This window comes from Euleptes europaea, chromosome 19 (assembly GCF_029931775.1).
Source record: "Euleptes europaea isolate rEulEur1 chromosome 19, rEulEur1.hap1, whole genome shotgun sequence".
Taxonomy (NCBI): Eukaryota; Metazoa; Chordata; class Lepidosauria; order Squamata; family Sphaerodactylidae; genus Euleptes; species Euleptes europaea.
The window spans coordinates 15,323,764-15,350,516 of NC_079330.1; the positions used below are offsets into that span (position 1 = coordinate 15,323,764).

The 26,753-nt window shown below is 48.8% G+C and overlaps 1 protein-coding gene across 1 annotated transcript; it reads right to left on the minus strand.

Moving 5' to 3' along the window:
* Window positions 1-4,288: 4,288 nt before the first annotated feature.
* On the minus strand, window positions 4,289-26,133 carry ERRFI1 (ERBB receptor feedback inhibitor 1). The gene is made up of 4 exons (XM_056865066.1): window positions 26,067-26,133; window positions 8,509-8,703; window positions 8,044-8,120; window positions 4,289-5,484 (listed from the first exon to the last, which is right to left on the minus strand). The coding sequence occupies exons 1-4, from the start codon at window positions 26,120-26,122 to the stop codon at window positions 4,289-4,291; spliced, it is 1,524 nt and encodes a 507-aa protein (XP_056721044.1). The 5' UTR covers window positions 26,123-26,133.
* Between the last annotated feature and the right edge of the window lie 620 nt (window positions 26,134-26,753).

The window sequence follows — 26,753 nt, forward strand, 5'->3', positions numbered from 1 at the left end:
TTCCTGACCCATGGGGTGACGTCACATCCTGACGTTTACTAGGCAGACTGTGTTTTATGGGGTGGTTTGCCAGTGCCTTCCCTAGTCGTCTTCCCTTTACCCCCAGCAAGCTGGGTCCTCATTTCACCGACCTCGGAAGGATGGAAGGCTGAGTCAACCTTGAGCCGGCGACCTGAAACTGACTACCGTCGGGATCGAACTCAGGTTGTGAGCAGAGCTTGGACTGCTGTACTGCAGCTTACCACTCTGCGCCACGGAGCTCCTAGAACTTTAGAGGGGGGCACATAAAAAAGGAAGTGTTCCTTCAGGCAACAATTTTGCAATTTGCTGCCAGAAGATGTAGGGGTGGGCACTCAAATGGATTGCTTTAGAAGGGGCTTAGACAGATTTGTAGAGACGACATCCCTCAAAGGCTACAAGCCATGACTGAAGGGAAGCTCCATATCCAGATGTCATGTATTTCAAAATACAGGTATTTCAAAATACCTGTGCTAGAAGACAATGGCAAGGGGAGGCCTTGGGTACTATAATGTGCTACCTTGGCCACTGTACCATGCTCACCATGAGGTCGCTCCTTGAAGACGGTTCAGAAACCTCCATCAAAAAATGAGCATCTACTTATTAATGTTTACAGGGGCACAAATAGTGAATCCAGATCCCAGTAGAAGATCTTTCCTCCTCTTCTTCAAATCATCCTTCCAGAATCATCAACTTTTATTATTTTAACCTAACTTTGATTATTACCTAGAGCTGATATTGTATCGAAATAAAACTGAATGACTGGCCTAATCCTTACAAATGTGGGCGTGGGGGGAACCTCCCAAGACTGCATGGGGGGACCCTCAAGGGGTCAGCATGCACAACCTGGAGTTTCCCACACCTTACAACCTTGCCTAATCATGCCACAAAAAGAAGTTCCAAAAATTTACCAGATATGTAGATAGAAAATGTAGAATGAAATTCTTCAAGAGAGGGAGGGGAACCTTTTTAAAAAAAAGTGGATCCTAAGAGTACCATCTCCCCCCACCCCCCGCAGGTTGCCAAGGGTGCATGGAGCTCACCTATGGTCCTACGTCATGTTGGCAGCCCACTGGGGACAGGGCAGAACCCAGCCCACACCCACCACCCTGAAACGTTAATGGTGCCAGGCCATCCTATGTACCCTCTTCATAAGCTACCAATAACGCCTTCAGCCGTTTCACCTTACCAACAGTAGCTGATCGCTCACATCTAAAACTGCAAATAGACCAGAACCAACTGGTTGAAATTAAATCAAGAGAGTCTCCATCTAGACATTAGGAAGAATTTTCTAACAGTTAGAGCGGTTCCTCCGTGGAGCAGGCTTCCTCGGGAGGTGGTGAACTCTCCTTCCCTGGAGGTTTTTAAGAGGTTAGATGGCTATCTGTCAGCAATGCTGATTCTATGACCTTAAGCAGATGGTGAGAGGGCGGGCATCTTGGCCATCTACTGGGCATGGAATAGGGGTCACTGGGGGGGTGGGGGGTTAAGTAGTTGTGAATTTCCTGCATTGTGCAGGGGGTTGGACTAGATGACCCTGGTGGTCCCTTGCAACTCTATGATTCATCTCTCTAAAGGAGGAATCGGGCAACTTGCTCACTGGCTACTATCTGTAGCCAGGTTTGGCCTTAATCTCTGTGTGGGCTTTTTCTCTGGCTCCGTTAGGGAAGCAGCAACATTTTAAATCGGGAATTTAAAAAATGCTCTACCTCTTTCCAATGAACATCTTGAGGAGAAAAACACAGCTGGAGAGACACAGCATGGCCGGCCCCGGGCAAAAGCCACCATCCCAGGGGCAGCGCTATGTATGCAACTGCTGGCGGTTCCTCTTCCCAACGGAGGCCTGTGGGCAAATGTTTGTTGGCCTCCCTGGTCTCTGCAGCTCCTGGCCATAGTGCCTATACTCCCTCATACTTGTCCTCCTCAAGATTCCTTCTCTCTGCCCTTCCCTTCATTTCCTGATTCCCATCCCTTCTTCCTTAAGCCCCTCTGCTGCCTGGTTTCCTCAGCACCCTGGATGTTCAGTCCCCCTCCTTTGCTGGGCCCTTCTGCCTGGCTCGCTCCTCTCCGTGGTTAAACTCTGCCAATGGGAACCACAGATCCTTAGCAGCATAGCAGTGCCGGCAGTTCCACCCAAATCATTGCTCAGAGCACGCTGTAGTGAACAATGGGTTAACCTGCACATGCCCGGCCAGGATCCATCATGAGCTCAGCAGGGTAGAGCAACCGCCATCTCTCTTCAGAGTTTCGCACACTGCCTACCCACGCCGTGGGCGGCGGAAGCATGCAATAATGCCAGCCTTCCCAATCTTGATAAAGCCATAGCCTGATTTGACAGAGCTCCTGATTGGCTCGCATAGGAAGCCAAAAGACACACCCCAAATTACACTATGTGTTAAAGAAAGCTGGCGCTCAAAAGTCGTTGGCAACGTAACCATGGGAGGATGGGGGTGCTTCTGCAATTTTATTAACATGGGGTGGTGGTGGTAGAAAGGGAAGATCCTTGGGGAGGGGCCGTGGCTCAGTGGTAGAGCATCTGCTTGGCATGAAGGTCCCAGGTTCAACCCCCGGCATCTCCAGATAAAGGGACTAGGCAAGGTGATGTGAAAGTCCTCGGCCTGAGACCCTGGAGAGCAGCTGCCGGTCTGAGTACACAATACTGACTTTGATGGAGCAAGGGTCTGATTCAGTACAAGGCAGCTTCATGTGCTCATGTATCCTACAACAGCCTGTCAGTCAACACAAGAGGCGCCGTATTTTCATAAATAAGTACATTATAACTTTATTAAATTCAAGACATGACAATATCCAAAAATACAAAGTGAACGTCGTCCTTCCTCCAAATACTGTACACCTGACGCATTAAAGTCTCAGTGCATTATTTCTAGAACATGTTATGTTACCTTCATTTAGTGTTTTTACTAGGACCCGGTAAGCTTCCCAGAAGTTGTGGGGGGGAGGGGCGGACGGGAGACACACCTTCCCACTCAGCAGTTTTATTTCATTCACTGTAAACAGCTATTTTTGTGTGTGTCATCGGGAGACTGTGACCATGGACAGGCCTCCGTCAGAGAGCACCTTCCCGCCCCCCCCCCCCGTGATGGTTTTAGTATGTGGAAGGGGCCACGAGAGAATGCACAAGGGGGGAGGAGAAAAGCGCCACCTTTCACCAAAACCTTCAGATGGCTCAAAAAGGCCTGTCTACCACCGAGGTTCAGAAAATGGGAAGAACTGGCAGACACCGTGTCATCTTCAAGAGGGAGGAAAAATTAACGATTTGACTTAACAAAAATAAATCACCTCCTCATGGGATATAAAACAGGAACCAGAGCCCAAGACCAGCTTGTGCCCGTTTCTAGCTATCACTCATACTTCCTGCCAAAAGAACAGAAGTTGGTCCATTTTTTTTTCTTTAAAAGGTCCTCTCCTTCCCTACTTGATCTGTCCCTATCTGTCTCGGTTCATGCGGCAACAGCTTCAAACACTGTTAACCCACCTGACAGACAAACACCAACCATTCCCTGGGATTTGTGAAGAATGCGGTTGTGGGCAATGGCTGGCATTTATTGGTCCAAGTCAACTGACTGAATCCTACCAAGTGCTTTTGAGTAAATGGGCAGGGGTGGGTGGGGGTTAGGCCATGCAGAGAAAGCCCAGCCAACAAGATCTAAATTCCTCCCATGGTCAAAATTTAGAACCCTTAACGTAGAACACTTACCCAAACCCATGACGGGTATGCAAAGTCAAGAAACCGGTACCGGAATCACCAGTCTCCTTCCTCAACATCCTCCCACCCCACGGTAACAAGGGCATTTCCTGGCAGAGGAGAACCAGCTTGCGCCAGGCAGAAGAGAGCAGGAAACATGTTCAGGAAAAAATAATAATTTTAAAATGCCATGGCCGTCGCGCTGAAAGTCCTCCGATAAAAATACTGAACCACCCTTTGTTTTCGGCGTTAAGTCACTAGTCTCGTTAGCAAGACCGCATTCCTTTTTTCTACTAATGTGAGTTTCTAAAAACATATATATTACTCTAGAATATTGAATAACTGGCCAACCCTATGCACACTGAAGTGTTTCTCTCCAAGTCCTTTAATTCCAAAGAGAATGGCCCGCTTGGTCCAGAGCAACGCAGCACCGAGAGGAAGCTCCGCCATAGTCCTTCTTGCTCTTTCTCCTGACAGTCCAAAGGGGCTCTGCCATGTTTCGCCCATGGAGAACCGCTCGCGATCACAGCTGGTTAACCCTTCCTGCCCGACCTTCTGGGCGGTCTATGGAGAAACCACGCAAGACAGGTGTTTGCGTTTCACGTGGCCGGCCCCATCTGCCTTGACTTTCAAGTCCAGCTTGGCCGGGGAGGGTTCGCCATTCCAAGGCTGCCCTTCCGCACTCGAGCTGGTCTCTTCCGCTTCCCGGAAGAACTTCTCGTACTTGTCCAGATACGGCGGCCTTTCCGGGAGCAGGTAGTAATGGGTTGAGCTGACCTTCTTGCCATTCTCGATGATCGGGAGGATGCAGGGGGCCTTGTTGGCCGAGCCTTCGCTCTGCTGCCGCTGCAGGGCTTTGCTGCTGACATACTTTGGGTCGGGGGCAAAGCTTTGCGTGGGCGGCATGACGCCGTTGATGTAGAGGGGCAAGCTTTTGGGGCTCGGCGTTCGAGAATTGCTCCGGGACAGAGGCTCTCTCGGGGGAACTTTGGGAGGCTTATCCTCGTCGCTGTAAGCGTTGGAAGCCACTTCGGCCGACCACCTTCGATAGTCCGGCTTGAGCGCCCTGGGAGGAATGGGAACCCTGGGAGGAACCTCCGGCTTATCATCGTCAGAAGTGGGAGATGCTCGATGGAAATGGCTCGATACCCTCACTACTGGCTTGTTGAAAGACCCAGCGGGCCCGGAATGTGAGCGCCGCAACCGTCGGTGTAGCTGATGCGGTGGAGGAGGAGGGGGGCAGGCGCTGGCTGCGCATGCGCTTTGGGGAGCTGCAGGGTGGGCCTCTTGCGATTTAGGCCCCGCTGGGGCATCAAAGTAGGCGTAGTTGATCTGCCCACAGCCTCGAAAGCTCCTCCTGCCTTGACTGGTGGTTTTAAAAGCAGGGTTGCCACAATCTTCCAGCAAACAGTCTGTGTCCGAACTGGTCAGGAACTCCACTTCCCTGTCCACGTCGTCGTGCAGGAAGTCCTTAGCAACGGGCAAGGGAGGCAGTGGCCTGGCACCACGCTCACTAGAAGGCGTGGGAGGGAAGAGGAGAACCCCGCTTGTCACTGGTGTGTGGGGAGGCGTCTCACTGCAATGGCTGCTCGTGTTTATCGAGAGTCTGCTGAAGCTGGGGATAGGGTCGTCTTTGGGGTTTGAAGCAGGCCTCTCACTTTGGGGGCTGAACGGAAGCGGGCTGGATTTCTGAGGCAAGGCCTTGCTGCTGGTCTCTGCGTGGCTGTGGCCATTTACCAGATGAGGATTTGAAACGGGCCCTAGGAGGAGAGAAGTAAGAGTGAGCTTATAACTGGAAGAGATGCGCAATTGTCAATCCACTGAAATATTGGCAGCCCTGCTGGATTGGGAGGTTGAGGAATCTCCTATGGGAAGGGTCAGCCTAGACGATGAAACAAGTTGGTAAATTCTGTGCTGCAATACTCAAGATCCATCAGAGAAAATGGGGACTTGGCAATCTAATCTAAAATGGAAAACGTTATATTAACCTGAGGTTTTTAGCTAATATTAATTTGTTTAATTTATTTAAGAATGATATATTCCATCGTTTTAGATACTGTATCTTTTAATTCTATCTTGTAATTGATATGAATATTTTAATGGCTTTGCCATATTAATAAATCTGAACTGCTGGATCAGACAGAGTCCTGTCTAGACTCGTGTTCGGTACTTAAGAGTGGCTCTGCTCCACTGCATTTTGGATACTGCTGCTACAGACTCCTGCTATAGACACTGTCTATGCTCCTGCTATAGACACTGTCTATACTTCGGATACTCCTGCTATAGACACTGTCCTTCAGTGTTACTCCTCTGAAGATGCCTGCCACAGCTGCTGGTGAAACGTCAGGAAAGAAAATACCAAGACCACGGTCACACAGCCCGGATAGCCCACAAGAACCTATGAACTCTGACCGTGAAAGCCTTCGACAATACTCCTGCTACAGCTACGATGTTTTATTTTAATAAGCAACATTAACGTATGCGCATCTTCTCAGTCAGTAGAAAACTGCCTGCTTGGCAATTGATTTTTTTTTTAAAGGAAACCAAGTAGACCTGCCAACATACATTAATTTTTGAACTATCCTTGCCGCATCAACAATTCTGATGCGATCACTCCATCTGTATCCTGTAATCTGAACAAGATGATCCAGGTGTTTAAGAGCAGACCATGAGATAGTTCGGGGGGGGGGAATGTGTCCCCAACTCTCTCCCTCCCCTCCCCACACACTGCTTAAAGCAAGGCAAGTGCCAAGCAAAAAGACTGCCTAGAAATCTCTGTCATTGGCGCAGAGGCCTCCGGAGTCTACTAATCTCCGATGACATCTTGGCTGGGAGCAGAGTAGAAAAGATGTGTTCATCCCCGAAGCGCTGCACCTATCGCAAGAGGGCACAGGGAATGCTATGTCCTCACCAACAGACTGTTGAAATGATCAGGTGAGTGCCTCCATATAGAAATGCTACATCGCAACATCCCACAGAGAAATCCATAAGGCGGGGAAGGGAGGGAGGAAATGACACCTAAACTTAAATGGAGTCCAGTTCAGCTGGGGGAAAAAATCCAGACCATTACCACAAAAGAAGGCACCCTTGCATCTGCGTTTTTTAAAAAGTATGTGAGGGAGCCCACAAATATTAGCAAATACAGGCTTTCAATTCCAGACAACCTGGGCATAGGAGCCATTTGCTGTTATTTGCAGTTGCTGCAGAACAATTTCAGGTCCTCTTGCTCACAATAAAAGCTTGGGAGGCACTGGATATCAGCATCTACTCTAAGTCTAGAGCAGAACACAGCTGACTATGCCAGAATTTTCCACCATGCCCGAATGCTTTTTCCTTTTCTTATTTTTAATATGTTTTTTTTTAATATCTCGCTTGAAGAAAAGTGCTGCAGAACTTGAAAGCTTGCACATGACTATACGTCAGTGGGCTGTGTCCCCAGTAAAATGTATTACGTGGATTGCATTCTGGATTTTTCTTTTGGACCAGCATATCTGACAACTTCGCCAGATTCTCGACTTGTCAACCGTGGGGGCTGAAGCCCAACGCTAGGGGGCAGGCAAAGACCGCTGCGACTGCAAATGGGCCTTCAGTCTCTTGCTTCAGAGGCCAAAGGCCAGGCCACGGGCGCAACTTGCTGACTGCGCACACAGAAATTAGGGCAGGGAAAAGAAACGTTTATGTAGATCACAGGTACAAAAACTGAGTTGTCGGCACCTTAAAGACTAAGGGATTTACTGCAGTAGAACTTTCGAGGACTAGAGCCCACTTAGATGAATGAAATGTTTTCCTCGGCTGACATAGCATGCAATTGATGAGTACAAAAGGAAAAAAATGTAAACATTGGGGCCAAAAGGCCAGGCATTGCATGAGGTTGGTGATATTTCCATTAAAAGATAAGAACGGGGACTATTTATAGCTGTACCAATGGGCTTCGGCGGTTGTGAATGATCCCTGTTCTCATCTAGCACACAGCTGAGCTTTCTCTAGGAATATCACAGGTCTTCTGTACCATATAGGTATTTCCTGGCCTTTGGATTCCCACTGTTTACAACTGTTTTCTTTATTACCATGTACATGTGTCAGTGGAGGAGGACAGTGACTTCACACATTTGAGGAAAGGTTCTGTCGCAAATAAATCTGTTAGGTCTCTAAGGTGCCCCAAGATGCCGGTTTGGTTTTGCTCCCATTGCAACAGTCTAACGCTGCTACTCCCCTGCCTCCCACCCCTGGAACAAAATAAGCGGTTGCTTTTAAAAGGCTCCCTTCAAACTAAAACACGACTGAGCTCTCAAACCACCCCCAGCCTCCCACGTACATACCAATGGATCCACAGTGATGCTGAGCCGAAGAGTTCAGACTGTAGGCCATCGTTACGGGGTCCATGCTGAAAAACGAACTGGAAGAGAAGGGAACGATCTAAATTAAGCCAAGAACCCTTAAACCCCACTTACTGCACCCTCTCTCCACTCCCCCCACCCCCGACACACATTCAGCCCAAAATTTTAAGCAGCACTAGGAAGGGGAAATACGTTGTAGAGATGTTGTTCTTTTTGTTTGGCCTCGCATTCCATCAGTGATTTCTCCTTCCCGCTCTATGTTTTTTAACAAGTTTTTATTTTTGCACGTGTCTTTTAACTTGGTTTTAATTGTTCGAATGATGTATTTGTTAGATTTTAATGATTTTTACTATGTATGTTTTTTAAATCTGTCAGCTGCCTTGGTGGTCCTGATGAGGGCAAAAAGGCAGGGTGTAAACTTCACAAATAAAGAAATATACTGCTTACTTTTCAAACCCACTGTGGCCCGGCCAACAGGTCTTCAGGCTCCCTATGCCTTGCCCGTTATGGAGAAAGCCGCTCTTTAAGGGGACTCTCATCTCTTGTGCTGCAATTCCTGCTGTTGACATGATGTCCTGGTTTGTGTTCTTTAACGTTTTAGAAGTCCACGGTTCTCGCCAGGTAACCCGCAACTTTTGCTCCCTTGAAGGGGGGGGGGAGAAAAAGAGGATAGGAAGTGTTAAGTACCACACAGCAAAGATGAGGGGGTCCATTGTAACGGCAACCCAGCTCCGAGGCCAACAGCAGCCCCTTTGTTCGAAGGCCTCGGCACTGGCTGGCAAAGAAGGAACACACTGATGCGGCAATTCTACATTTGCAGATCGGGGATTCTCAGGTCTGTGGTTGGAAATCTGTTTGTAGGGACAACGTTCTTCATGTTTCTTCAGAGGGGGCGGCAAATGAGAAGCATGAGCCTTACACCACATGCAAACGAAGAGCTACTCAGACAAAACCCACTTTGGGGGAACCAAGTGTGGGATGATACACGATTGCAAACAGTTTTTTTCTCTCTCTCCAGCTTCTACCAATTAGCAGTCAATTCCCAGAGCCCTCAAGTATATGATTTGCTCCACTGCAGAGATTTCCCTGTGACCATACGGGCCCAAGACGACAATTTTAATTCACCACAGTAAAAAGCCAAAACTTGCCTTGGACCCCGTACTCTGGAAACGAAAAGACATGGAGTCAGGACCTAGACGGTACTCTGTTCACGGGCCCAACAGGATGTGGCCTGCAACTTCCGTGTTGAAATCATCTCCAGGCACACAGGCCCAGATGAGATTGGGACCATGGGCGCAGGGGGCTTAAGCGACCCTTCTGTGCCATCTCCTTGACCTGAAACAACCCCAGAGAGCTGCGATTTGCCCTGCTGGGGAGAGTCGCATGCTGATGGGCTACGCGCAAGGAGTAAACAGCTGCTCCCAAGGACTGCTTCAGGTTGAATAAACACCACCTTTTTTGGACTCTCAAATGCTCAGTTGTCCAGTGTTGGTGGGTTTCCAGTGGACTGCAACAGTGAAACACAACTTTGCCTTTCTGTAACCTTGAAGCTGCAGCTCATTGAGATTTCTAACAAACCAAAATTCCTCATTTGAAGTCTTAACCTTATTTAAGTGTTACATGGCTTCAGAGAAGCTGTTGTCTGTAGTGGTTCCTGACTGTTTTTAAAAATGTTGGATTTTAATGGGATTCATGACTTTGTTGATGATCTGTAATGGGGGGGAGGGACCCTTAAACCTCTCTCTCTCTCCCCCACATGCCACAGCCTTGACCTGAACTGAGCCCCTGTAGGCCTGAGAACTGAGTTGTGATACAGATTTCCTTCCCCAACATCACTGGATTTCTAGGGCACTACCGTTATGAAGCCTGGCTCCCAAGGTGGTCTTCATTCCCTGTCCTACGCTTTACGTAAGCATCCAGACGCTGATTTAGGATTATCTCAGACTTCCCAAATGACTCCACTCTTTTACGGACAGCTGTTTTTCTATTTAGTGGGAAAGCCGTTACAAGAGCGGACGCCGGCACAACATCGGCCACATCTAGCCCTCCTCAAAGGAACTCAGGACGGCGAACGCTGGGCTTGTTCCATTTCATATTGCAAAGTGTGCCGGGCTCAGTGTGTGTCAAGAGCCCAAGGTCGTTTAGGTTGCTTAGGGCAGCGAGGGGGATTCAAACCAAGGCAGCCTGGCCCAATGCCAGTGCTGTCCATGACATGACACCTGATCTATGGATGCTACGCAGCCTCGTTTTTGCACCAAAACAAGGAATGGGGGGCTAAATTAGAACAAAACTGTTACGTTCCGCTCTTCTGCATGTTAATCACAACTTCCTGACATACTTTAAGTCCACAGAATCCAGTCGATGCTGCTCTGGAAGCAAAGGATGTTCTTGGTTTGTGTGTCTGTGTGCATATTTTAAGCGCTGGCTTATATAAATAGATCTTTCCTGGAAGCGGCTTTTTAAAAAAAATCACTCTGTTGGCTGATAATATGAGAGGGAGAGATAAGAAATAATGGCTAGAGCCCTCCCTGCCCTATCAGCCTCTTTCCTGCTGGACAAGGCTAATTGCTTAGTGAGAAGAGAGGAAGGACAACAATAGACAGATAAGCTTTCCCCGCAGCTCATGACAACTCAGCAGTTATGAAATAGGAAGCTTGGAAGAACCCTTTCCAGAACCACACATGAGAGAGTTGGGTGCATGCGCAGACACTCTCAGTCTTACTGTAAACCCTCTTTACATACTGGTGAGCAGCATGGTTGCTACCTCCTCTGCGGTTACTCCCACACCAGTCTTGATATATGTCAGCCTGGCACCGATGTGGACCTCGCGAGTCCACGCCTGCCACACTAGCAACTATACCACACAAGAGCATCAACACCAAAGTGGCAGGGAGTACGAAGAGATCTGGTGTGCAAGACATCCTGGTGACTTCCACCACTTTTTAATGCCCCACAACTCAATGAAGGCTAGAAGCCTCAGAGGCCACTACATGCCACAGCCTGCCCAGGGGAGGCCACTCCTAAGCGCGTCCCTACTGCAGGATTATCGGTGAAAATAGCCATGTGGCAGAAAAGTCTTCACCCTTCGCAGCATCGAGTCTTGCCCTGCACACAACACATAGTTAAATGGTGGAACTCCCTGCCCCAGGATGTGGTGATGGCTGCCAACTTGGAAGGCTTTAAGAGGGGAGTGGGCATGTTCATGGAGGAGAGGGTTATTCACGGATACTAGTCAAAATGAATACTAGTCATGATGCATACCTATTATCTCCAGGATCAGAGGAGCATGCCTATTATATTAGGTGCTGTGGAACACAGGCAGGACAAAGCTGCTGCAGTTTTCTTGTTTGTGGGCTTCCTAGAGGCACCTGGTTGGCCACTGTGTGGACAGACTGCTGGACTTGATGGGCCTTGGTCTGATCCAGCATGGCCTGTCTTATGTACAGGGAAGTATACAGGCATTAACCCAAACACATTTAGTTTGCACGTGCTTATTATCTTCCATAACTGGGATGCTAGAAGAACAGAACTTGCTGGGAGAAACAAAAGGGCCACTGGTGCTGTCCTGGCAGGCTACTTTCATGGAACGTCAACATGGAATCCAGAGCCTTTCAGCATCACTTAATTACAGTTAAAATCCAGTGAACTGGGGAGGGAACGCAGTCCAGTGAAAAAATTCAGAACCTCCCCAGGTCCATCCTTGGGCATCTCCAATTAAGAGGGCTGTGAAAGAGACCCCCAAGACCATGCACATAGTTGTGCTGGACTAGATGCTCAAACCCTGCAAGGCAGCTCCAGGGCAACTGGATGATGCAGATGTTCCTGACACGTAGAACATAGGAACTGTGTTGCAGGATCAGACCAGAAGAGTCCTCCTAGTTTAGCATTCCATGAACACATGAAGCTGCCTTCTACTGAACCAAAGTCAAGTACTGTCTACTCAGACCGACAGTGGCTCTCCAGAGTCTCGGGTAGAGGTTTTCATATCACCTGCTTGCCTAGTCCCTTTAACTGGAGATGCCGGGGATTGTACCTGGGACCTTCTGCATGCCAAGCAGATGCTCTACCACTGAGCCACGGCCCCTAACAAAAATGAACACATCCACATGAACACACAAGAAGCTGCCTTATACTGAATCAGACCATTGGCCCATCACGGTTAGTATTGTCTACTCGGACTGGCTGCGATTCTCTAGGTCTCAGGCAGAGGTCTTTTACATCACCTACTCAGGGTCTCAGGCAGAGGTCTTTCACATCAGCCGCAGCCCCCACAGCCGACGCCACCAAAAGCCAGCCAGATGTCTCTGGAAGTTCCCAAGTAGGGCACAGAGGTAACAAGCCTTCCCCTGTTGTCTGTATTCGGCCACCAGTATTCAAAGAGAGATAATGCCTCTGAACGTAAGTCATCTGAGGGGTTCCCCAAAACTACGTCCTGAAGCTACCAGCAATGAGTTTCACTGACCGACCCAGACTTCTAACGGAGAGAGAGAATGAAAAAAAAAGTCTATCTGGATCCCAACGAAATAGGGGGTCATTTCGCACCATTAAGAACTGCATTTGGGAGAAGAGTGGAAATGTTGGGGGGGGAGTGGACAAGGCAGCATCATTAAGTCCTCCTGACAGCAAAGGAAAACCGGCCTAGATTTAGACAGCATGCTTGATTTATCGCCTTCCTCAGCTGGCAAGATCCAGCAAGACCAAGGAGGAGCTAGCGCTTGTGTGGTAACGCGGAGGAGAACAGGAAAAAGGCCGGCCCTGAAACCGGCTTGGTGGAGCTCCCACAATCTCAGGAGCTCCTCTGGTTACATGAGACACCCTCTGGGGATTCCGAGAAGCCAGCCTCCACATGGGCCGGGGCCAAAACCTGTGGCTAGTGCCACACGCCAGCCCCCTCACACCGTCACAGTTGCATCATGCCACCACCCTTTGCTTTGGAATGTGGCGCTTCCCTCACAAGTTGATACAGGGACAACAACAGAAGGCCTCCCCGCCCCTCCTCATCTGGAGCATATCTTAAAAGGCTTATCAAGTACTCTGAGGGCATGTCTCGCCTGCCCTCCCCTCACTCCCCAAGAAAATGCTGCATTCCTAAAAACCAGCTCTTTTCCAATAACGCCACCTTTGCAAAGTCACATGAACACATGAAGTTGCATTGGTTCTTGTAGGTTATCCGGGCTGTGTAACCGTGGTCTTGGTATTTTCTTTCCTGACATTTCGCCAGCAGCTGTGGCAGGCATCTTCAGAGGAGTAACACTGAAGGACATGAAGTTGCCTTCTACTGAACCAGACCCTCGGTCCATCAAAGTCAGTATTGTCTACTCAGACCAGCAACGGCTCTCCAGGGTCTCAGGCAGAGGTCTTTCCCATCCTCTACTTGCCTGGTCCCTTTAACTGGAGATGCCAGTTAAAGAACCTGGGACCTTCTGCATACCAAGCAGATGCTCTACCACTGAGCCACAGCCCCTCAACCTGGCCAGGCCTTTCAAGGAGGAAAATTTTCTGGGCAGACCATATGATCAGTCTTCAAGCAGGGAGAAAGAAGGCAGCGCAAAGCTCACTGAGATGCCTTTTTCAGAGGTGGCATGAGCATCATCTTAAGCTTCTGCCCCACAAAACTGATGTTGAGGCAACCGTCAAATAAATAACAAAAGAGGCAAAAGCCACAAGCCCTTGCACGACCAAGGGCCACAAAGCACCAACCTTATGGCATGCAGACAATCAAAGCAGTAGGATAATGTGTCCTTTGAATGGTGGGTACCAAACTTTCCTCCAGAGATACCATCACCGGCTGTCTTGTGAGCCCAAGCAGACAGGTGGAGGCAAGTCAATTTTTCATGCAACTGTTCTCTAAGTGTCTAGTTGACTGGTTCTTAACCCTGAATCCACTACTATACCCAAGCACGTCATTTAAACCCCGCCCCCCCAAGCTGCAAGTAAAAAGAGGATATTAACAGGGCAACTTTATACAGTTACATTTAAGACATGTTCAGGCGATAAACAGATCTCAGGAATATGTTGAATGAGACCCTTGTGCCCGGGGGTCTTCAGCCAACTCTTTAATGGGAGGTTTGATTGCTAGTTACTGAATGCTACATCAAGGGCCTGGGAGAGAAATATAGAATTCAGGACTTTATCCTTAGGTCAGAACGAGCAGAACAAAATAACTCTCCTCCGCTGGCTTTCAGAAGCCACTGCAAGTGGGGAAAAGGGTTGCCTACTATCCGAAATATCTCCCCAAATGTGTATGCCTGCCAAGATTTGTAGACAACCACCCCCCTTTGGAAAGCCCGTGTGGCCCCTGTTAAAAACCATCCATCTAATTCAAAACTAAATAAAAACTAATCCATCTAATTGGCCTAGCTGTGCAGCCTTAGAAAGCCACACACTATGACGGCTTCATTGGTTCTGCAAAGCACACTGCTTCTTGCCTGGCTTCATCACCTAAAATAAAGGCAAGGAGTCCCTGGCAAACCAGTGCGGCCGACTTCCACCCTAACTCCGGATAATCAATTGTTTGTTAAGCTCCCTGGATTGGCAACAGGTATTTCCCAATTTACAAGGAACACTGTGCTCAAATGAGGTCCCTGATCCTTTTCCCCCTTGAAGATGAATGTTAACACAAATTAGGCAAGAAACAGGGGAAATTCCTTTTTTTTCTGTTCGGAGGAAATAAAACTAAACGCCAAACCACTGAATCGTGCAGCTTGTTTCTTCAACGGCAGTACACATATTCATAAATAACTAAATATTATTTTGGGAGGCGACCAAAAGGCCAGAGTGGAAGCCCAGGAGTCTTGCACATTCATGGGTAAGGCAGTTTTATCCACGATGGTGGCAGGCATGAAACCACAAAACAGAAGATCTCTAATTTAGGGGGTGCAGAAGCATGCCCCCCACAGCCCACAAGAACTGCCCTTGTTCCCCTTGGTCTTCCCACTGAAGCTGCAGGTGACATACAACTGTGCAAATTCTACCCCCCAGCAAGCTTATTAAAAACAGCCTTCAAACACGCTGCCTCAGAAATTCTCACTCTTTTTATTAAGAGCAAACCAGGCCAGGGCAAAGGGAGAGAGTAACTGCTAACTGAGCACGAGTGACTTTGGGGCCTTAGATCAGCAGCTGTCCTCAGATTGTGGGTCCGGATCCAGAAGTGGGTTACAAGGCCAGGAAGAAGAGAAGGAACAGGGAGAAACCGGGAGGCTTGATGGGAAATTCAGGCTTGCCCCTGCATCATGTGTGAAGCAGCCGTGACGTACAGCCTGCTGCATATGTATGACCTCGCTCCGTGTCAACTGATGCGAGATTCTTGCATTTTCATTTAGGGGATTAAAGTAGCGCAGAGTTATTTTGCAAATGGGTCCCAACTTCAATGAGTATGAAAACCACTGCCTTAAGACTGTTAACTCTTTGGGGCAGGGACCTGCCTTGCTTTGCTCATTACTCTGAACATTGGCGGTAATCCTATGGCGTGAACCCCCCTTCCTTTGTGTATCATTTTTATTTAGTTGAAGATGGACTTTGCTAGTTTCAGCCCCCCCATATATGCTTGACTGCGCTTACTGTTAATTACTTTAATGCATAGAAAGTCCTCATAGTACATTTGTAGCCTGCCCTTCTTCCAAGATATTCTCAGAGACTCACAGGGCTCTCCCTTCTCCATTTGGTCCTTACAACAAGGTAGGCAAGGCTAAGCCAGTGTCTGGCCCAAGGTCACCCAGCAAACTTCACAGCTAAGTGGGGACTGGAGCCCAGGTCTACCAGATACCAGTTTGACCAGCTAGCCTCTGTCTACCCCACACTGGCTCCTTCGATCTTTGTCTCCCCGCTTGGCCCCTTCCTCTGGGGTTTCTCTCCAACCTCACCTGCCTGCCTTTCTAGGGTCCCAAGCACATCTTGGTGGCCTTTCCTGGGAGCAAATTCTGCAACCCACATAAGTTACACAAATTACATGATTGCACATGATTTAGCAACTTTTTGCACAAGTTATCCAGCTGCTACTGAATATCGGGATGGGGGCAGATGAGGAGGACCTGCACCATAACTCAAGCCCCCTGGAAATGTTTAGTAGTTGACTCTGCTTTTTGAGAGTTTACAGTGGCCAGTCACCACGGGGGTGGGGGAGTAGAAACACCTTTCAATGAAAGATGAGATTCTTTGGAACTTCAAGCTCTCTTGAGCATTACCATTGTGTGGCTTTTCTGTGCTAATGCAGAATTGCACTCATACCCTGATGATTACAGCGTAGCTTAGTAGTACCCCGCTCTGTCCAGCATCTGTGAATTGCTCCAGTGTAAGGTTAAGAATGTGCCAATAACCCACAAAAATCTCCGCTGCTTATTTCATGACCTTGGGTTTTTAACGGGCTTCCCTCCACCAGAGAACCCAACAGCAGCCTCTGCTTAGAAAGAGCTGTGTGGAATTAGCCTTCCAAAAAACTGAGAGTTCAACTTACATCTCAATTAATTTTATTGATGCTTTGAGTTTGTTTGCATTTTGTTATTGTACAATTCATTTTTCTTCCTAGAGCAAATGCATTAGTTTCTTGGGCACATCTGTGAAACACTGGGTACAAGTTTAATAAATATGGGGCTTGCTTGCCAAGATCTCCTTCACCGCCAGCACAGTGCAGTGGTTAAAGGGTCAGGCCTAGGTTCAGTGAGATCCAGGTTCGAATCCCCATTCCGCTGTGAAACTTGCTGGACGACCTTCGGCCAATTGCTCTCACTCAGCCTAAGTGTAGGCTGCCATGAAGATAATCTGGAGGAGAGGAGAATGATGTATATTGTCCTGAGCTCCTTGGCGGAAGGGCGGGATGAAAATGGGATAAATAAATCTACACAGTAGGCTCCTTCTGGTGTGCATCTCTCAAAGCTCAGCACAGACATCATGATTCTATCACCCTTAACCAGGGTTACATCTAACCTCGGCGTTGTACCTTATTTCTGGTTTCGATGTCAAATGAAAAGGGAAACCCAGGCTCAGTTTTCTGAGCTAGGCCTTGTCCTGGAGGGACTGTGCTGGGAGACAACTGTAAGACCTGTGTGTCATTTATGAAAGCAAAGAGGCAGAGACTGCTCGATGCATGCATAAATCCTTCAGTGGCACACTGTGTTGTGGTTAAAGTGTCAGATCAGGATCTGGGAAACCCAGGTTCGAATCCCTACTCCGCCATGGAAGCTTGCTGGGTGACCTGGGGCCAATCACACACTCTCAGACTAACCTGAGATAAAACGGAGGAGAGGTGGATGATGCAGGCCCCGCCGGGTCCTCACTGGGGAAAAGGCGGGATGTAAACCAACACTTGTCCACACTTCAACACTATCCGCAGTTTCGTGTCCAGGTTTGCAGCCGGTTTTTAACATATTCAGACCCAACGTTTAAGCATGGGTCAAGGATGATGCTTGCCCAGGGCCAGGGGGAAAACAGGCACAAAAAACCGCAGAGGGACCTGTCATGAAATCTTCCAGCATCCGCAGCGAGCGGTTACGACCAAGCTGCCCTCTCTGTGCTGGAAGGAGAGGACGTGCCATCCTCCAGCAAACACAGAGCAGCATTTATCAAGCTGGCATTCCCCCCCCTTTCTTTTTCTTTAAACAGTGAGGAAGCTGCAGCCGCCTCTCCTCCTCCCCTCCCTTCCCCTCTCCCCAGCAGCAACCTAGTTTTGCCTACCTTACAGTCACGTACCATGACTCAATCTCCAAAGTGACTCAGAGCGGGAGGTGGTGGCGGTGGAGGAGGAGGAGCAGAGACACATTTCTCCTGACCGAGTCATCAGCCCTTGCTCTGCCGCCCTTCCCTGCTTGACAACCCCATGACGTCATTTCCTCCTTCAAATGCACGGTGGAGGAGGCGGGCGACGCGTCTGATTATTTGGGCATGACTCTTACCCTGTTCGGCCGCTTTAACGCTCTTTAAACTATTGGAAGTCCCGGGGAAGGAAAAAACCCCAAACCGTGGACTGTTAGCACGTATCATCCTGCTTCCTGGAACTCATAAAAGGCAGTGTTTAAACTCTGGGCTATTACATAATTTTAAAGTGGTGCCTTTTTTTCTTTTTTTTGCTCGCAGGTAGATGACAGGATCCCATGACCTGGGTGGCCCAGGCTAGCCAGATCTCGTCAGATCTCAGAAGCTAAGCAGGGTCAGCCCTGGTTAGTATTTGGATGGGAGACCACCAAGGAAGACCAGGGTTGCTGTGCAGAGGAAGGCACTGGCGAGCCACCTCTGTTAGTCTCTTGCCATGAAAACCCCATAAGGGGTCGCCATAAGTCGGCTGTGACTTGACGGCACTTTACACACACACAGATGACAGGAAACCGGGATCGCCACAAAAAGCAGAGACCGGTTGCGACAGACCTCTGGGTTTTTACAACAGGCTATTATTTCCTCCGCTGTGCTATAATTCAGCCCTGCTGATAAGCTTTTCTTCAGAGGGGGGGGGGACTCGCCAGCCTGCCCTCCCACACAGAGCTCTATGTCACAAGATGGCTCGAGCGAGTGGGCCCGGCAAGCCGCTCAGCCGGAAGAAACGGTTTCTCGCCCTGCGCGGCGAGACGACTCCGAGGAGGCTGCCGGCGGCAGAGGCAAGTACACGCAAGCCAAAGCCAAGCACAACCGCCACAAACGACCCAACAGGCCGCTTTTTCAATTTGCAGGCCGGCTTTCCCTCCCTTCCGCAAGGACCAGCTTCCTCAGCCAAGCCTTATCTGCTCCTCCACTACCTACAGGCCAGGCTCACATACAACCACTTGCCGACCTGTTTGCGGCAAGGCATTTCCGAGAACCATGACAGAGGTTTGCAAAACTGGTATGGAATTGGCTGAGAAGGCAGGGGGACTGTCTTTCAATGTGCCACTGAAGGATATGTGTGCAGACAAAAGGGACTAGGAACTTGTATGGACTTAAAGGACTTTCGCCTTCCCCAAATCCTGTCTTGACAGGTGTAGACTTGTGTGTGTGTTACGTGCCGTCAAGTCGCTTCCTACTCATGGCGACCCTATGAATCAATGTCCTATCTTTGACAGCCTTGCTCAGATCTTGCAAATTGAGGGCTGCAGCTTCCTTTATTGAGTCAATCCATCCCTTGTTGGGTCTTCCTCTTTTCCTGCTGCCCTCAACTTTTCCTAGCATGACGGTCTTTTCCAGTGACTCTTGTTTTCTCATAATGTGACTAAACTGAGGCTATCGTATTTTGGTCACTTTAGCTTCTAGGGTCAGTTCAGGCTTGATTTGATCTAGAACCCACTGATTTGTTTTTGTTTTTTGGGCAGTCCACAGTATCCGTAACACCCTCCTCCAACACCACATTTCAAAGGGGCAGACTTAGTTCCTGTGAATAAGAAACCCTGCTTCAGTCTGTTCGGCATCTAGCACACAGGGGCCCCTCCTTATTGGGATTCAGCTCTGGTTCAGTTTACACTTTAAGAACAGGTCACACGCTGCATCAGCTGAAAAAAAAATAGGCCAATGTTTTCACGCTTCTGCAAAGCTAGCTGCGCTTGCCTGTCAACAAGGTCCTCGATGCGTTATTCCCTCTCCGCTAGAGCTTTAGAGAGTCTGAGCCGGCCCTGGGTTGGGATCCCAGATTTCACCTCTGGCAAGCAAAATGGCACAGCCGCACAGAGTACAAAATACTCTTAACCAGCCCGGTTCAGATGTTCATTCCTATGCATGACAGGATCGGGGCTTGGAAGGTCCTATCTCCTGCATGTATCCAGTGCCCATGGATTGGGAGAATGACTGCCTAGGGGCTTGTCCACATAGGCACCCACTGCGAGTCTTCACACTACAACATTCAATGTGTGGACTACTAGGCAAATCAAATCTGTGCAAACAGGCCTCTTGTACAAATAACTCTACGGGACATCCAGTTATCCAGTGTATGGAAGGGGTGGGCTGCCCCCCAACCAACCCTCCTCAAATACACACTGAACCTCTGCACAGGATTTTGACCATTCAAGGGGAAGTGGTCCGGAAGGCCAAGGCTGTGTATCCAAGAGCAAACAGTACAGACTGAAGACGAAGAGTTGGTTTTTATATGCCGACTTTCTCTACCTTTTTTTTTTTTTTTTTTTTTAAGAGAATCAAACCGGCTTACAATCGCCTTCCCTTCCTTTCCCCACAACTGAAACCTTGTATGGTAGGTGGGGCTGAGAGAGTTCGGAGAGAACGGTGACTAGCCCAAGGTCACCCAGCTGGCTTCGTGTGGAGGAGTGGGGAAACCAATTCCGTTCACCAGATTAGCCTCCGCCGCTCATGTGGAGGAGCGGGGAATCGAACCAGGTTCTCCAGATCAGAGTCCACCACTCTTAACCACTACACCACACTGATTGAGAGCGTAAGCTAAGAGGAATTCAAGAACTAAGGTGTCAAATTAAGAAAGCAAACTGCAATAACCACCAAGGAAATCCTGATGTTTTGAAAAGCAATCCTCTTCGCCAAGGAAAGCAGCATCTTGCAACCTCTGCAAACGTGGCAGTTCCTCAAAATTGTATTTAGAGACTTATTTTGCATAATTTACCCTTGGTGCTGGTTATCAACAAGAAGGGGCAACAAAGCCCCATTGAAGCTCTCGGCGGCTTGCTCATTTCTCCAAAGGCTTTCAAGCCTACCTTGAGATCCATAAGGGCTAGAAGCTTGTTCTTTTAAAAAGCAAAGCCAACATTATCTGACTGCTGTCTCCAACACCCACAATTAATGTTTTCACTTTGTGAGGCAACCTTCAGCCGTGGAGAGAAGATTAGAGGGACAGGAGAGGGAGGAAAACTCCTCCTGAAAGCTTCCCTCTGAAGAAGAGGAAATGAGACAACTCAAGAAGAAATGCTTCACGTTCAGGGGGACACGTTCACAGCATTGCCGTGGCTAGCTGCGGATTTTAAAAAGACCAGCCAGTAGAGGAACAGACTGCTGGGGCTTCATCAGAAGGGCAGCGAAACAGACTTTCCCTTTTTGAAGGTTGTGGAGCTCAGAGAGTCGCTTTGCTCACCTGTGGTCTGAAAAAAACCAAGGCCAAAAGAAAATCAGGCTATTCAGGATTAACAATTTCTCACACGGAGGAAGGAATGCGACGGAGGTAGTGGCAGGGCTTCGCTTGCCAAAACCTACAAAAAAGGACTCATGACCCTGAACAAAGAGAACCTGTCTGTACACTCGGAGCGGGGAGGGTGGGGGGAAATATCTGGTATAGCACATAGTAATCCGAGGCAGAGCTACTCTAGCCTAAGCCCCCTGAAATCAGTGGGCTTACACTGGAGTGACTCTCTGCAGCATTGCAGTTTAAGAGGCTGAGCTTGAACCAGAAAATCCCTGGTTCAAATCTCAGCAGGCCTGCAAACTCATTGGAGGGGGGGGGGCTTCCCTAAAGGCCACCTACCTACCACACAGAGATTATATCAATCTACCTTACAGGGCTGTTGCGTTACCCAAAGCTTACAACAAGGACACATGCTGTAAGCCCCAAGTATCAATAATACTTCATCATAATACTAGAAAGCCAGCGTGTAGAGGTGGGGCCTGTCACACATTCTCAGCCTAACCTGCCTCGCAGGGTTGTTGTGAGGATAAAACGGAGGAGAGGAGAACAACGTAAGCTGTTTTGGGTCTTCAAAGGAGAAAGGCAGGACATAAAGTAAATAAATAAATAACAATGCCAAGTTTTGTCCCTTAAGCCACTAACGATTTCTAAACTACTGTTCAGGAGTAAACCTGCTTTGCAGAAGACCCCAGAGGTATGTAGTGCGCAAGACATTTTCCATTGGGGCATGATAGCAATCATCTTGTTAGTTAAGAAACTCATGTCAAGGTCTCAAGTACACCAACATGGAAGCAGCAGGGTGCAAGTGTTTCTTTCCAAAAGGAGAGCAGCTATAGCTTAGTGGCGTATCATCAGAATCAGGGCAGAATGTACAGCAGCTTTCATAGAATCATAGAGTTGGAAGGGCCCATAGAGGCCATCTAGTCCAACCCCCTGCTCAATGCAGGATCAGCCTAAAGCATCCCTGACGAGTGTTCGCCCAGCCACTGCTTGAAGACTGCCAGTGAGCTTTAGGGTAACTTGAGGGGTAACTGTGTTAGTCTGTGGCAGTGAAATTCAACAGGAGTCCAATGGGACCTTAAAGATTAACAAAATGTATTCCTAAATTTATGCTGGAATTCATTTTATTTAGGCTTTAAGGGGCCACTGTTTAAGAGTAACTTGAGTCTCCATTAAGAAACCTGGGAACTGTAATTGGGGGCGGGCATTAAATCCTTTGTTAGAGATTCCAAGAACCTCCCTACCCCTTCCCTCTACTCCAGTTCCTAGGGAAGTAATGGCTGCAGCGTAGATATATATGGGCGGGGGAATTTCTGTAGGATGCAAAACTGCTCTTTCTCCCCTGTTTGCATAGGGAAGTCGAGAAGAAGAACAATTCATGCCTGCTTTTTCACAGATGAAACATGTCTAGAAGCTCTCTCCAGTACTACTGACAAAAGGAACACATTAAAATTCCAATGCAAGCAAGCCTACTAGAGCTGCCATTTTAACAAGCATTCAGGCCAACATTTATCATCGACACCCCTCCCGCCAAAGATAGCACTTCCCACTTCCTCCCAAATGCTAGAAAGGCATTTGCTAGGACTGATTTGCCAAATGCCCTTTGCTGATTTCACCTTAAGATGAGCTACCTCACAGTGAAGGACCACACACGGGAGCATCGTCACACAAATTCTCAGCTAGCATGTGCTCAAAACACCTGAGAGAACATGCACACATCTGTGTTTTGATGCCATTGACAGTTTTCCGCCTGCACTGATGTCTCAGACCAGGAGGTTGCCTTTCCTGGGATCTGAATCACCAAAGCTACCCAGCCTGTTTTGCCTTTCCAAACAGGTCAATCCATTAATGCAGGAATCAATTTGTAAAACAGGTAAAACCTAAGACTATCAGCCAATAAAACAATCCTTATCCTGAGCCAATCATCTGCTTTTGCCAATTATAGTTAATCTTACATATCACCATGATCTCAACAGCTCAACACAGATGCCTTTTCTAGGACCTTAAAAGCAGAATGCGACAATTTAATACATGATAAGATGCCATGGGAAGAAAAGGTCATCTTTAGGATTTCCTTTTCTGTTTCCACTTACCCCAGAAACAAAACCCCACTCCAAAATCAGACAGGGTCCCAACAATCTACCAAGGTCTGCATCACTATTTCAAAGCTGCCAATGAAACACTCAACGCTGGCATGCAGTTATTTTTAAGAGGAAACAGCACATTTTAAAGGGGCAATGCAGACCTGAAGACCGCACAAGCGGAACCCTAGCCAGAGAAAACAGGATGCCACAACCCCAGCAGAGTTGGGTGCGCAACTATGCAAGCACAAGCGCTTGCCGCTGTCACCGCCATGCAAAACCCCGAAGGAACACGGAAAGGCCCACTTCAAATAATCATTTATAGTGCAGAAAGCAGCCCCTGAGTCCTAGCTATCTAGAATTAAACAAAGAAAAGGCGGGCAGCGACCATTCTCTCTCCGTGCAGGAAGCCAAATAAAACTCCTTTGCACAGCATCTTTAATGCTGTAGAAGCAAATCCGGCTTCCTTTTGGGTCTTGCTACGCACCTAATTAATGCAGCTGAGAGATGACAGGTTATGGATAATGGCTACCGTCTATCCCACATAGTTTTACCAGGTTAATAATTGCACACATCTTATATGGGAGACATATACAGCCCAGCATAACAACTTGAGATGATCTTACCAGATGTTTGTGTACTTGGTAATACATTATACAATCTATTACATGCCCGGTCTGTGTTATATTGTCTGTATATGTATTTTTATCTGGAAACGTGTGCATGGTTTACATGGGTTTCAAACAGACCACTGAGGAAGGTCATAAAGGCCGAAACACGTTTGGCATGTGGTTATAGATATCAACCTTAGGAAATGCCATTGTGCTGTTTTAACATTTTAAAATAATTTTAATCTCGACACAGCGCTTCTAATAAATTATATTTTAATTATTTATGTATATTTTTTCATCCCACTCAATCTTGGGTGCCCAACTACCATTTATCCCAGCCTGGGACTTGGGAACGCAGGGCAGGCTTCATTTTGACGCACGCTGCAGCAAATTAGCTCCATCCTCCTTACGCAGGCGCTAGCTTATAAGTCATATAAGCCCTCATCAGCAAGTCGCAAAGCTAACTGCAGCTTGCCAGAATTGCGTTGGAATGCCTAACACGCAAGCAGCTGGAATGATCAGCTATCTCTCGGAGGAATCTGCCTCTTCCCTTTTGCGAATGTCTCTCCTGCTCCGTGAGGCTTGGTAACCTCAGGTGCTGAGACGGCTAGAAAGGAAGATCTAGAGAACCCTGAAGGGGTTGCACCTGGAGACAGCTGCAAGCCTCAGGAGCCCCAACATGCAGCGTTTTGGGAAGTGACTCACCCACCCCAACCACCTGCCATTACCTGTACAAAACTTTATACTAAGCACGTGAAACCACTTAAGCCAGAGATCTGCACATTCAAATTTATTTACAGACAAAGACCAGCAGGATCTGATGAGATCTGCACATAATGTTCAGCGTCAGCAAGCTTCAGCACCGATTCGCGGGAGCCAGGCAATTCCAGCGGCACCCCCGACGAGAACGGCAGAAGCCAAGAGCTCTGCTTTACGGAAGGATCGGGGCCCAGCATCGTCCACACACCAGACAGAGGCGACAGACAGGAGGAACGAGTTCACCTTTCTTAACCCTGACCGGGTGGCCAGGCCTGTGCTACCTGTGCGGCAGGTGCGCTCGAAAATCGACAACCCGCCTCCTCGGGAGCAGCCATCCCCGTCCCTGCCGTACTTTCAGGATTATGACTAATGCTCGATTCACGGTGATTTTTATCAGCGGTTTAGGAGGCTTGTTCCTGCAGAGCGGTGTCGAAACAGCCAGCGCATTAGGACACGGGCAGAGCTAGAAGAGGAGGGCACTGGCAGGCGAGCCAGTGAGGGGTGAGCACTGCAGGGCTGAGGACTGGGGTCCAGCACCCGATCCGCAGAAGTCACAGCCCTCTTGCAAAATATACCCCTTACCTAAAGGCTTGCGTTCTGATAACCTTTGCATTGACAAACTACGTCCCACACGCACCACCACCACATACTCACACACTGACACAAACTCAGGGCTAGTAGCACATACATGCAACCGCGTGCACGCAGACATGCAGACCCTGACACACGCGTATCTCTACACGGGCATCTAAACATAAGAAAAGCCCTGCTGGATCAGAGCAAGGTCCGTCAAGTCCAGCAGTCTGTTTGCACGGTGGCCAACTGGGGGCCTCTAGCAAGCCCCCAAGCAAGACGACTGCAGCAACACCATCCTGCCTGTGTTCCACAGCACCTAATATAATGGGCATGCTCCTCTGATCCTGGAGAGAATAAGCATGCATTATGGCTAGTATTCATTTTGACTAGTAGCCATAGATACCCCTATCCTCCATGAACATGTCCACTCCCCTCTTCAAGCCTTCCAAGTTGGCAGCCATCCCCGCATCCTGGGGCAGGGAGTTCCACAATTTAACTATGCGCTGTGTGAAAAAAATGCTTCCTTTTATCTGTTTTGAATCTCTCACCCTCCAGCTTCAGCAGAATCTGTCACCCTCCAGCTTCAGCAGGGCTCTTTCCCATCACCATGCCTAGACCCTTTAACTGGAGATGCCGGGGATTGAACCTGGGACCTTCTGCATGCCAAGCAGAGGCTCCACCACTGAGCCACAGCCCCTCCCCAAATTATGGTATTATGGGACGCGCGCACGAATCAAGAGCTGCAGCCTAGCATCTCTGGCACCCCCAGAGCCCCCCCCCCACGGCCCCTTCCAGTTTGGTTTCAAACGCGCGCTCCAAAAGACGCGTGTCACGCGTTCACACGTACGCTCGGCCGCTCGTTCCTGCGCCCGACCCGGGTTGCTATGGCAACCAGCGCCGCAGCCAGCCTCCCTCCCTCGCCCAGAGGGGTCTCCCGGTCCTTACCCAGAGGGCAGCGCCGCGGCTCGGCATGTCCGTCCTCCCCTACCCGCAGTGCGCATGCGCCAACTCCCCGCTCATTCTCCCGACGCCGCTTCCCAGGTAAATGGTGCCGGGCTTGCGACGCAGCCTCTTTTCAAGGTGGGCTGGGCCCGGGCAGGTGGGCGGAGCCCGGCCCTTTTCCGGGCCACGCCTCCCCTGCGAGTCTTAAAAGGGCGACGCCGCTAAAAGGGGAGGTGGCTCCTGAACTAATAGTGCAATCGGGTTGCCGAGTTGCTCCAGTCTAAGCCCATAGAAGTGAATGGGTTTAGAGTGAATAACTCTCTTTAGGATTACAAAGTGAAGGGTCTTATTGCAATCCTATGCAGAGTTGCTCCAGTCTAAGCCCATAGAAGTGAATCGGTTTAGAGTGAATAACTCTCTTTGGGATTACAAAGTGAAGGGTCTTTTTGCAATCCTATGCAGAGTTGCTCCAGTCTAAGCCCATAGAAGTGAATGGGCTTAGACTGAGTAACTCTCTTTAGGATTACACACATGAAGCTGCCTTCTACTGAATAAGACCCTTGCTCCATCAAAGTCAGTATTGTCTGGCAGCGGCTCTCCAGGGTCTCAGGCAGGGGTATTTCACATCACCTACTTGCCTAGTCCCTTTAACTGGAGATGCCGGGGATTGAACCTGGGACCTTATGCATG

What these genes read in the sequence shown, in the direction of transcription:
- ERRFI1 (XM_056865066.1), bottom strand. Translation starts at nt 26,122, where the DNA reads ATGCGCACTGCGGGTAGGGGAGGACGGACATGCCGAGCCGCGGCGCTG. An exon ending in GGCCACAGTGGGTTTGAAAA is followed by an intron (nt 8,121 to 8,508) that starts GTAAGCAGTATA and finishes CTTCTCTTCCAG; the next exon opens with TTCGTTTTTCAGCATGGACC. An exon ending in GCATCACTGTGGATCCATTG is followed by an intron (nt 5,485 to 8,043) that starts GTATGTACGTGG and finishes CTCTCCTCCTAG; the next exon opens with GGCCCGTTTCAAATCCTCAT.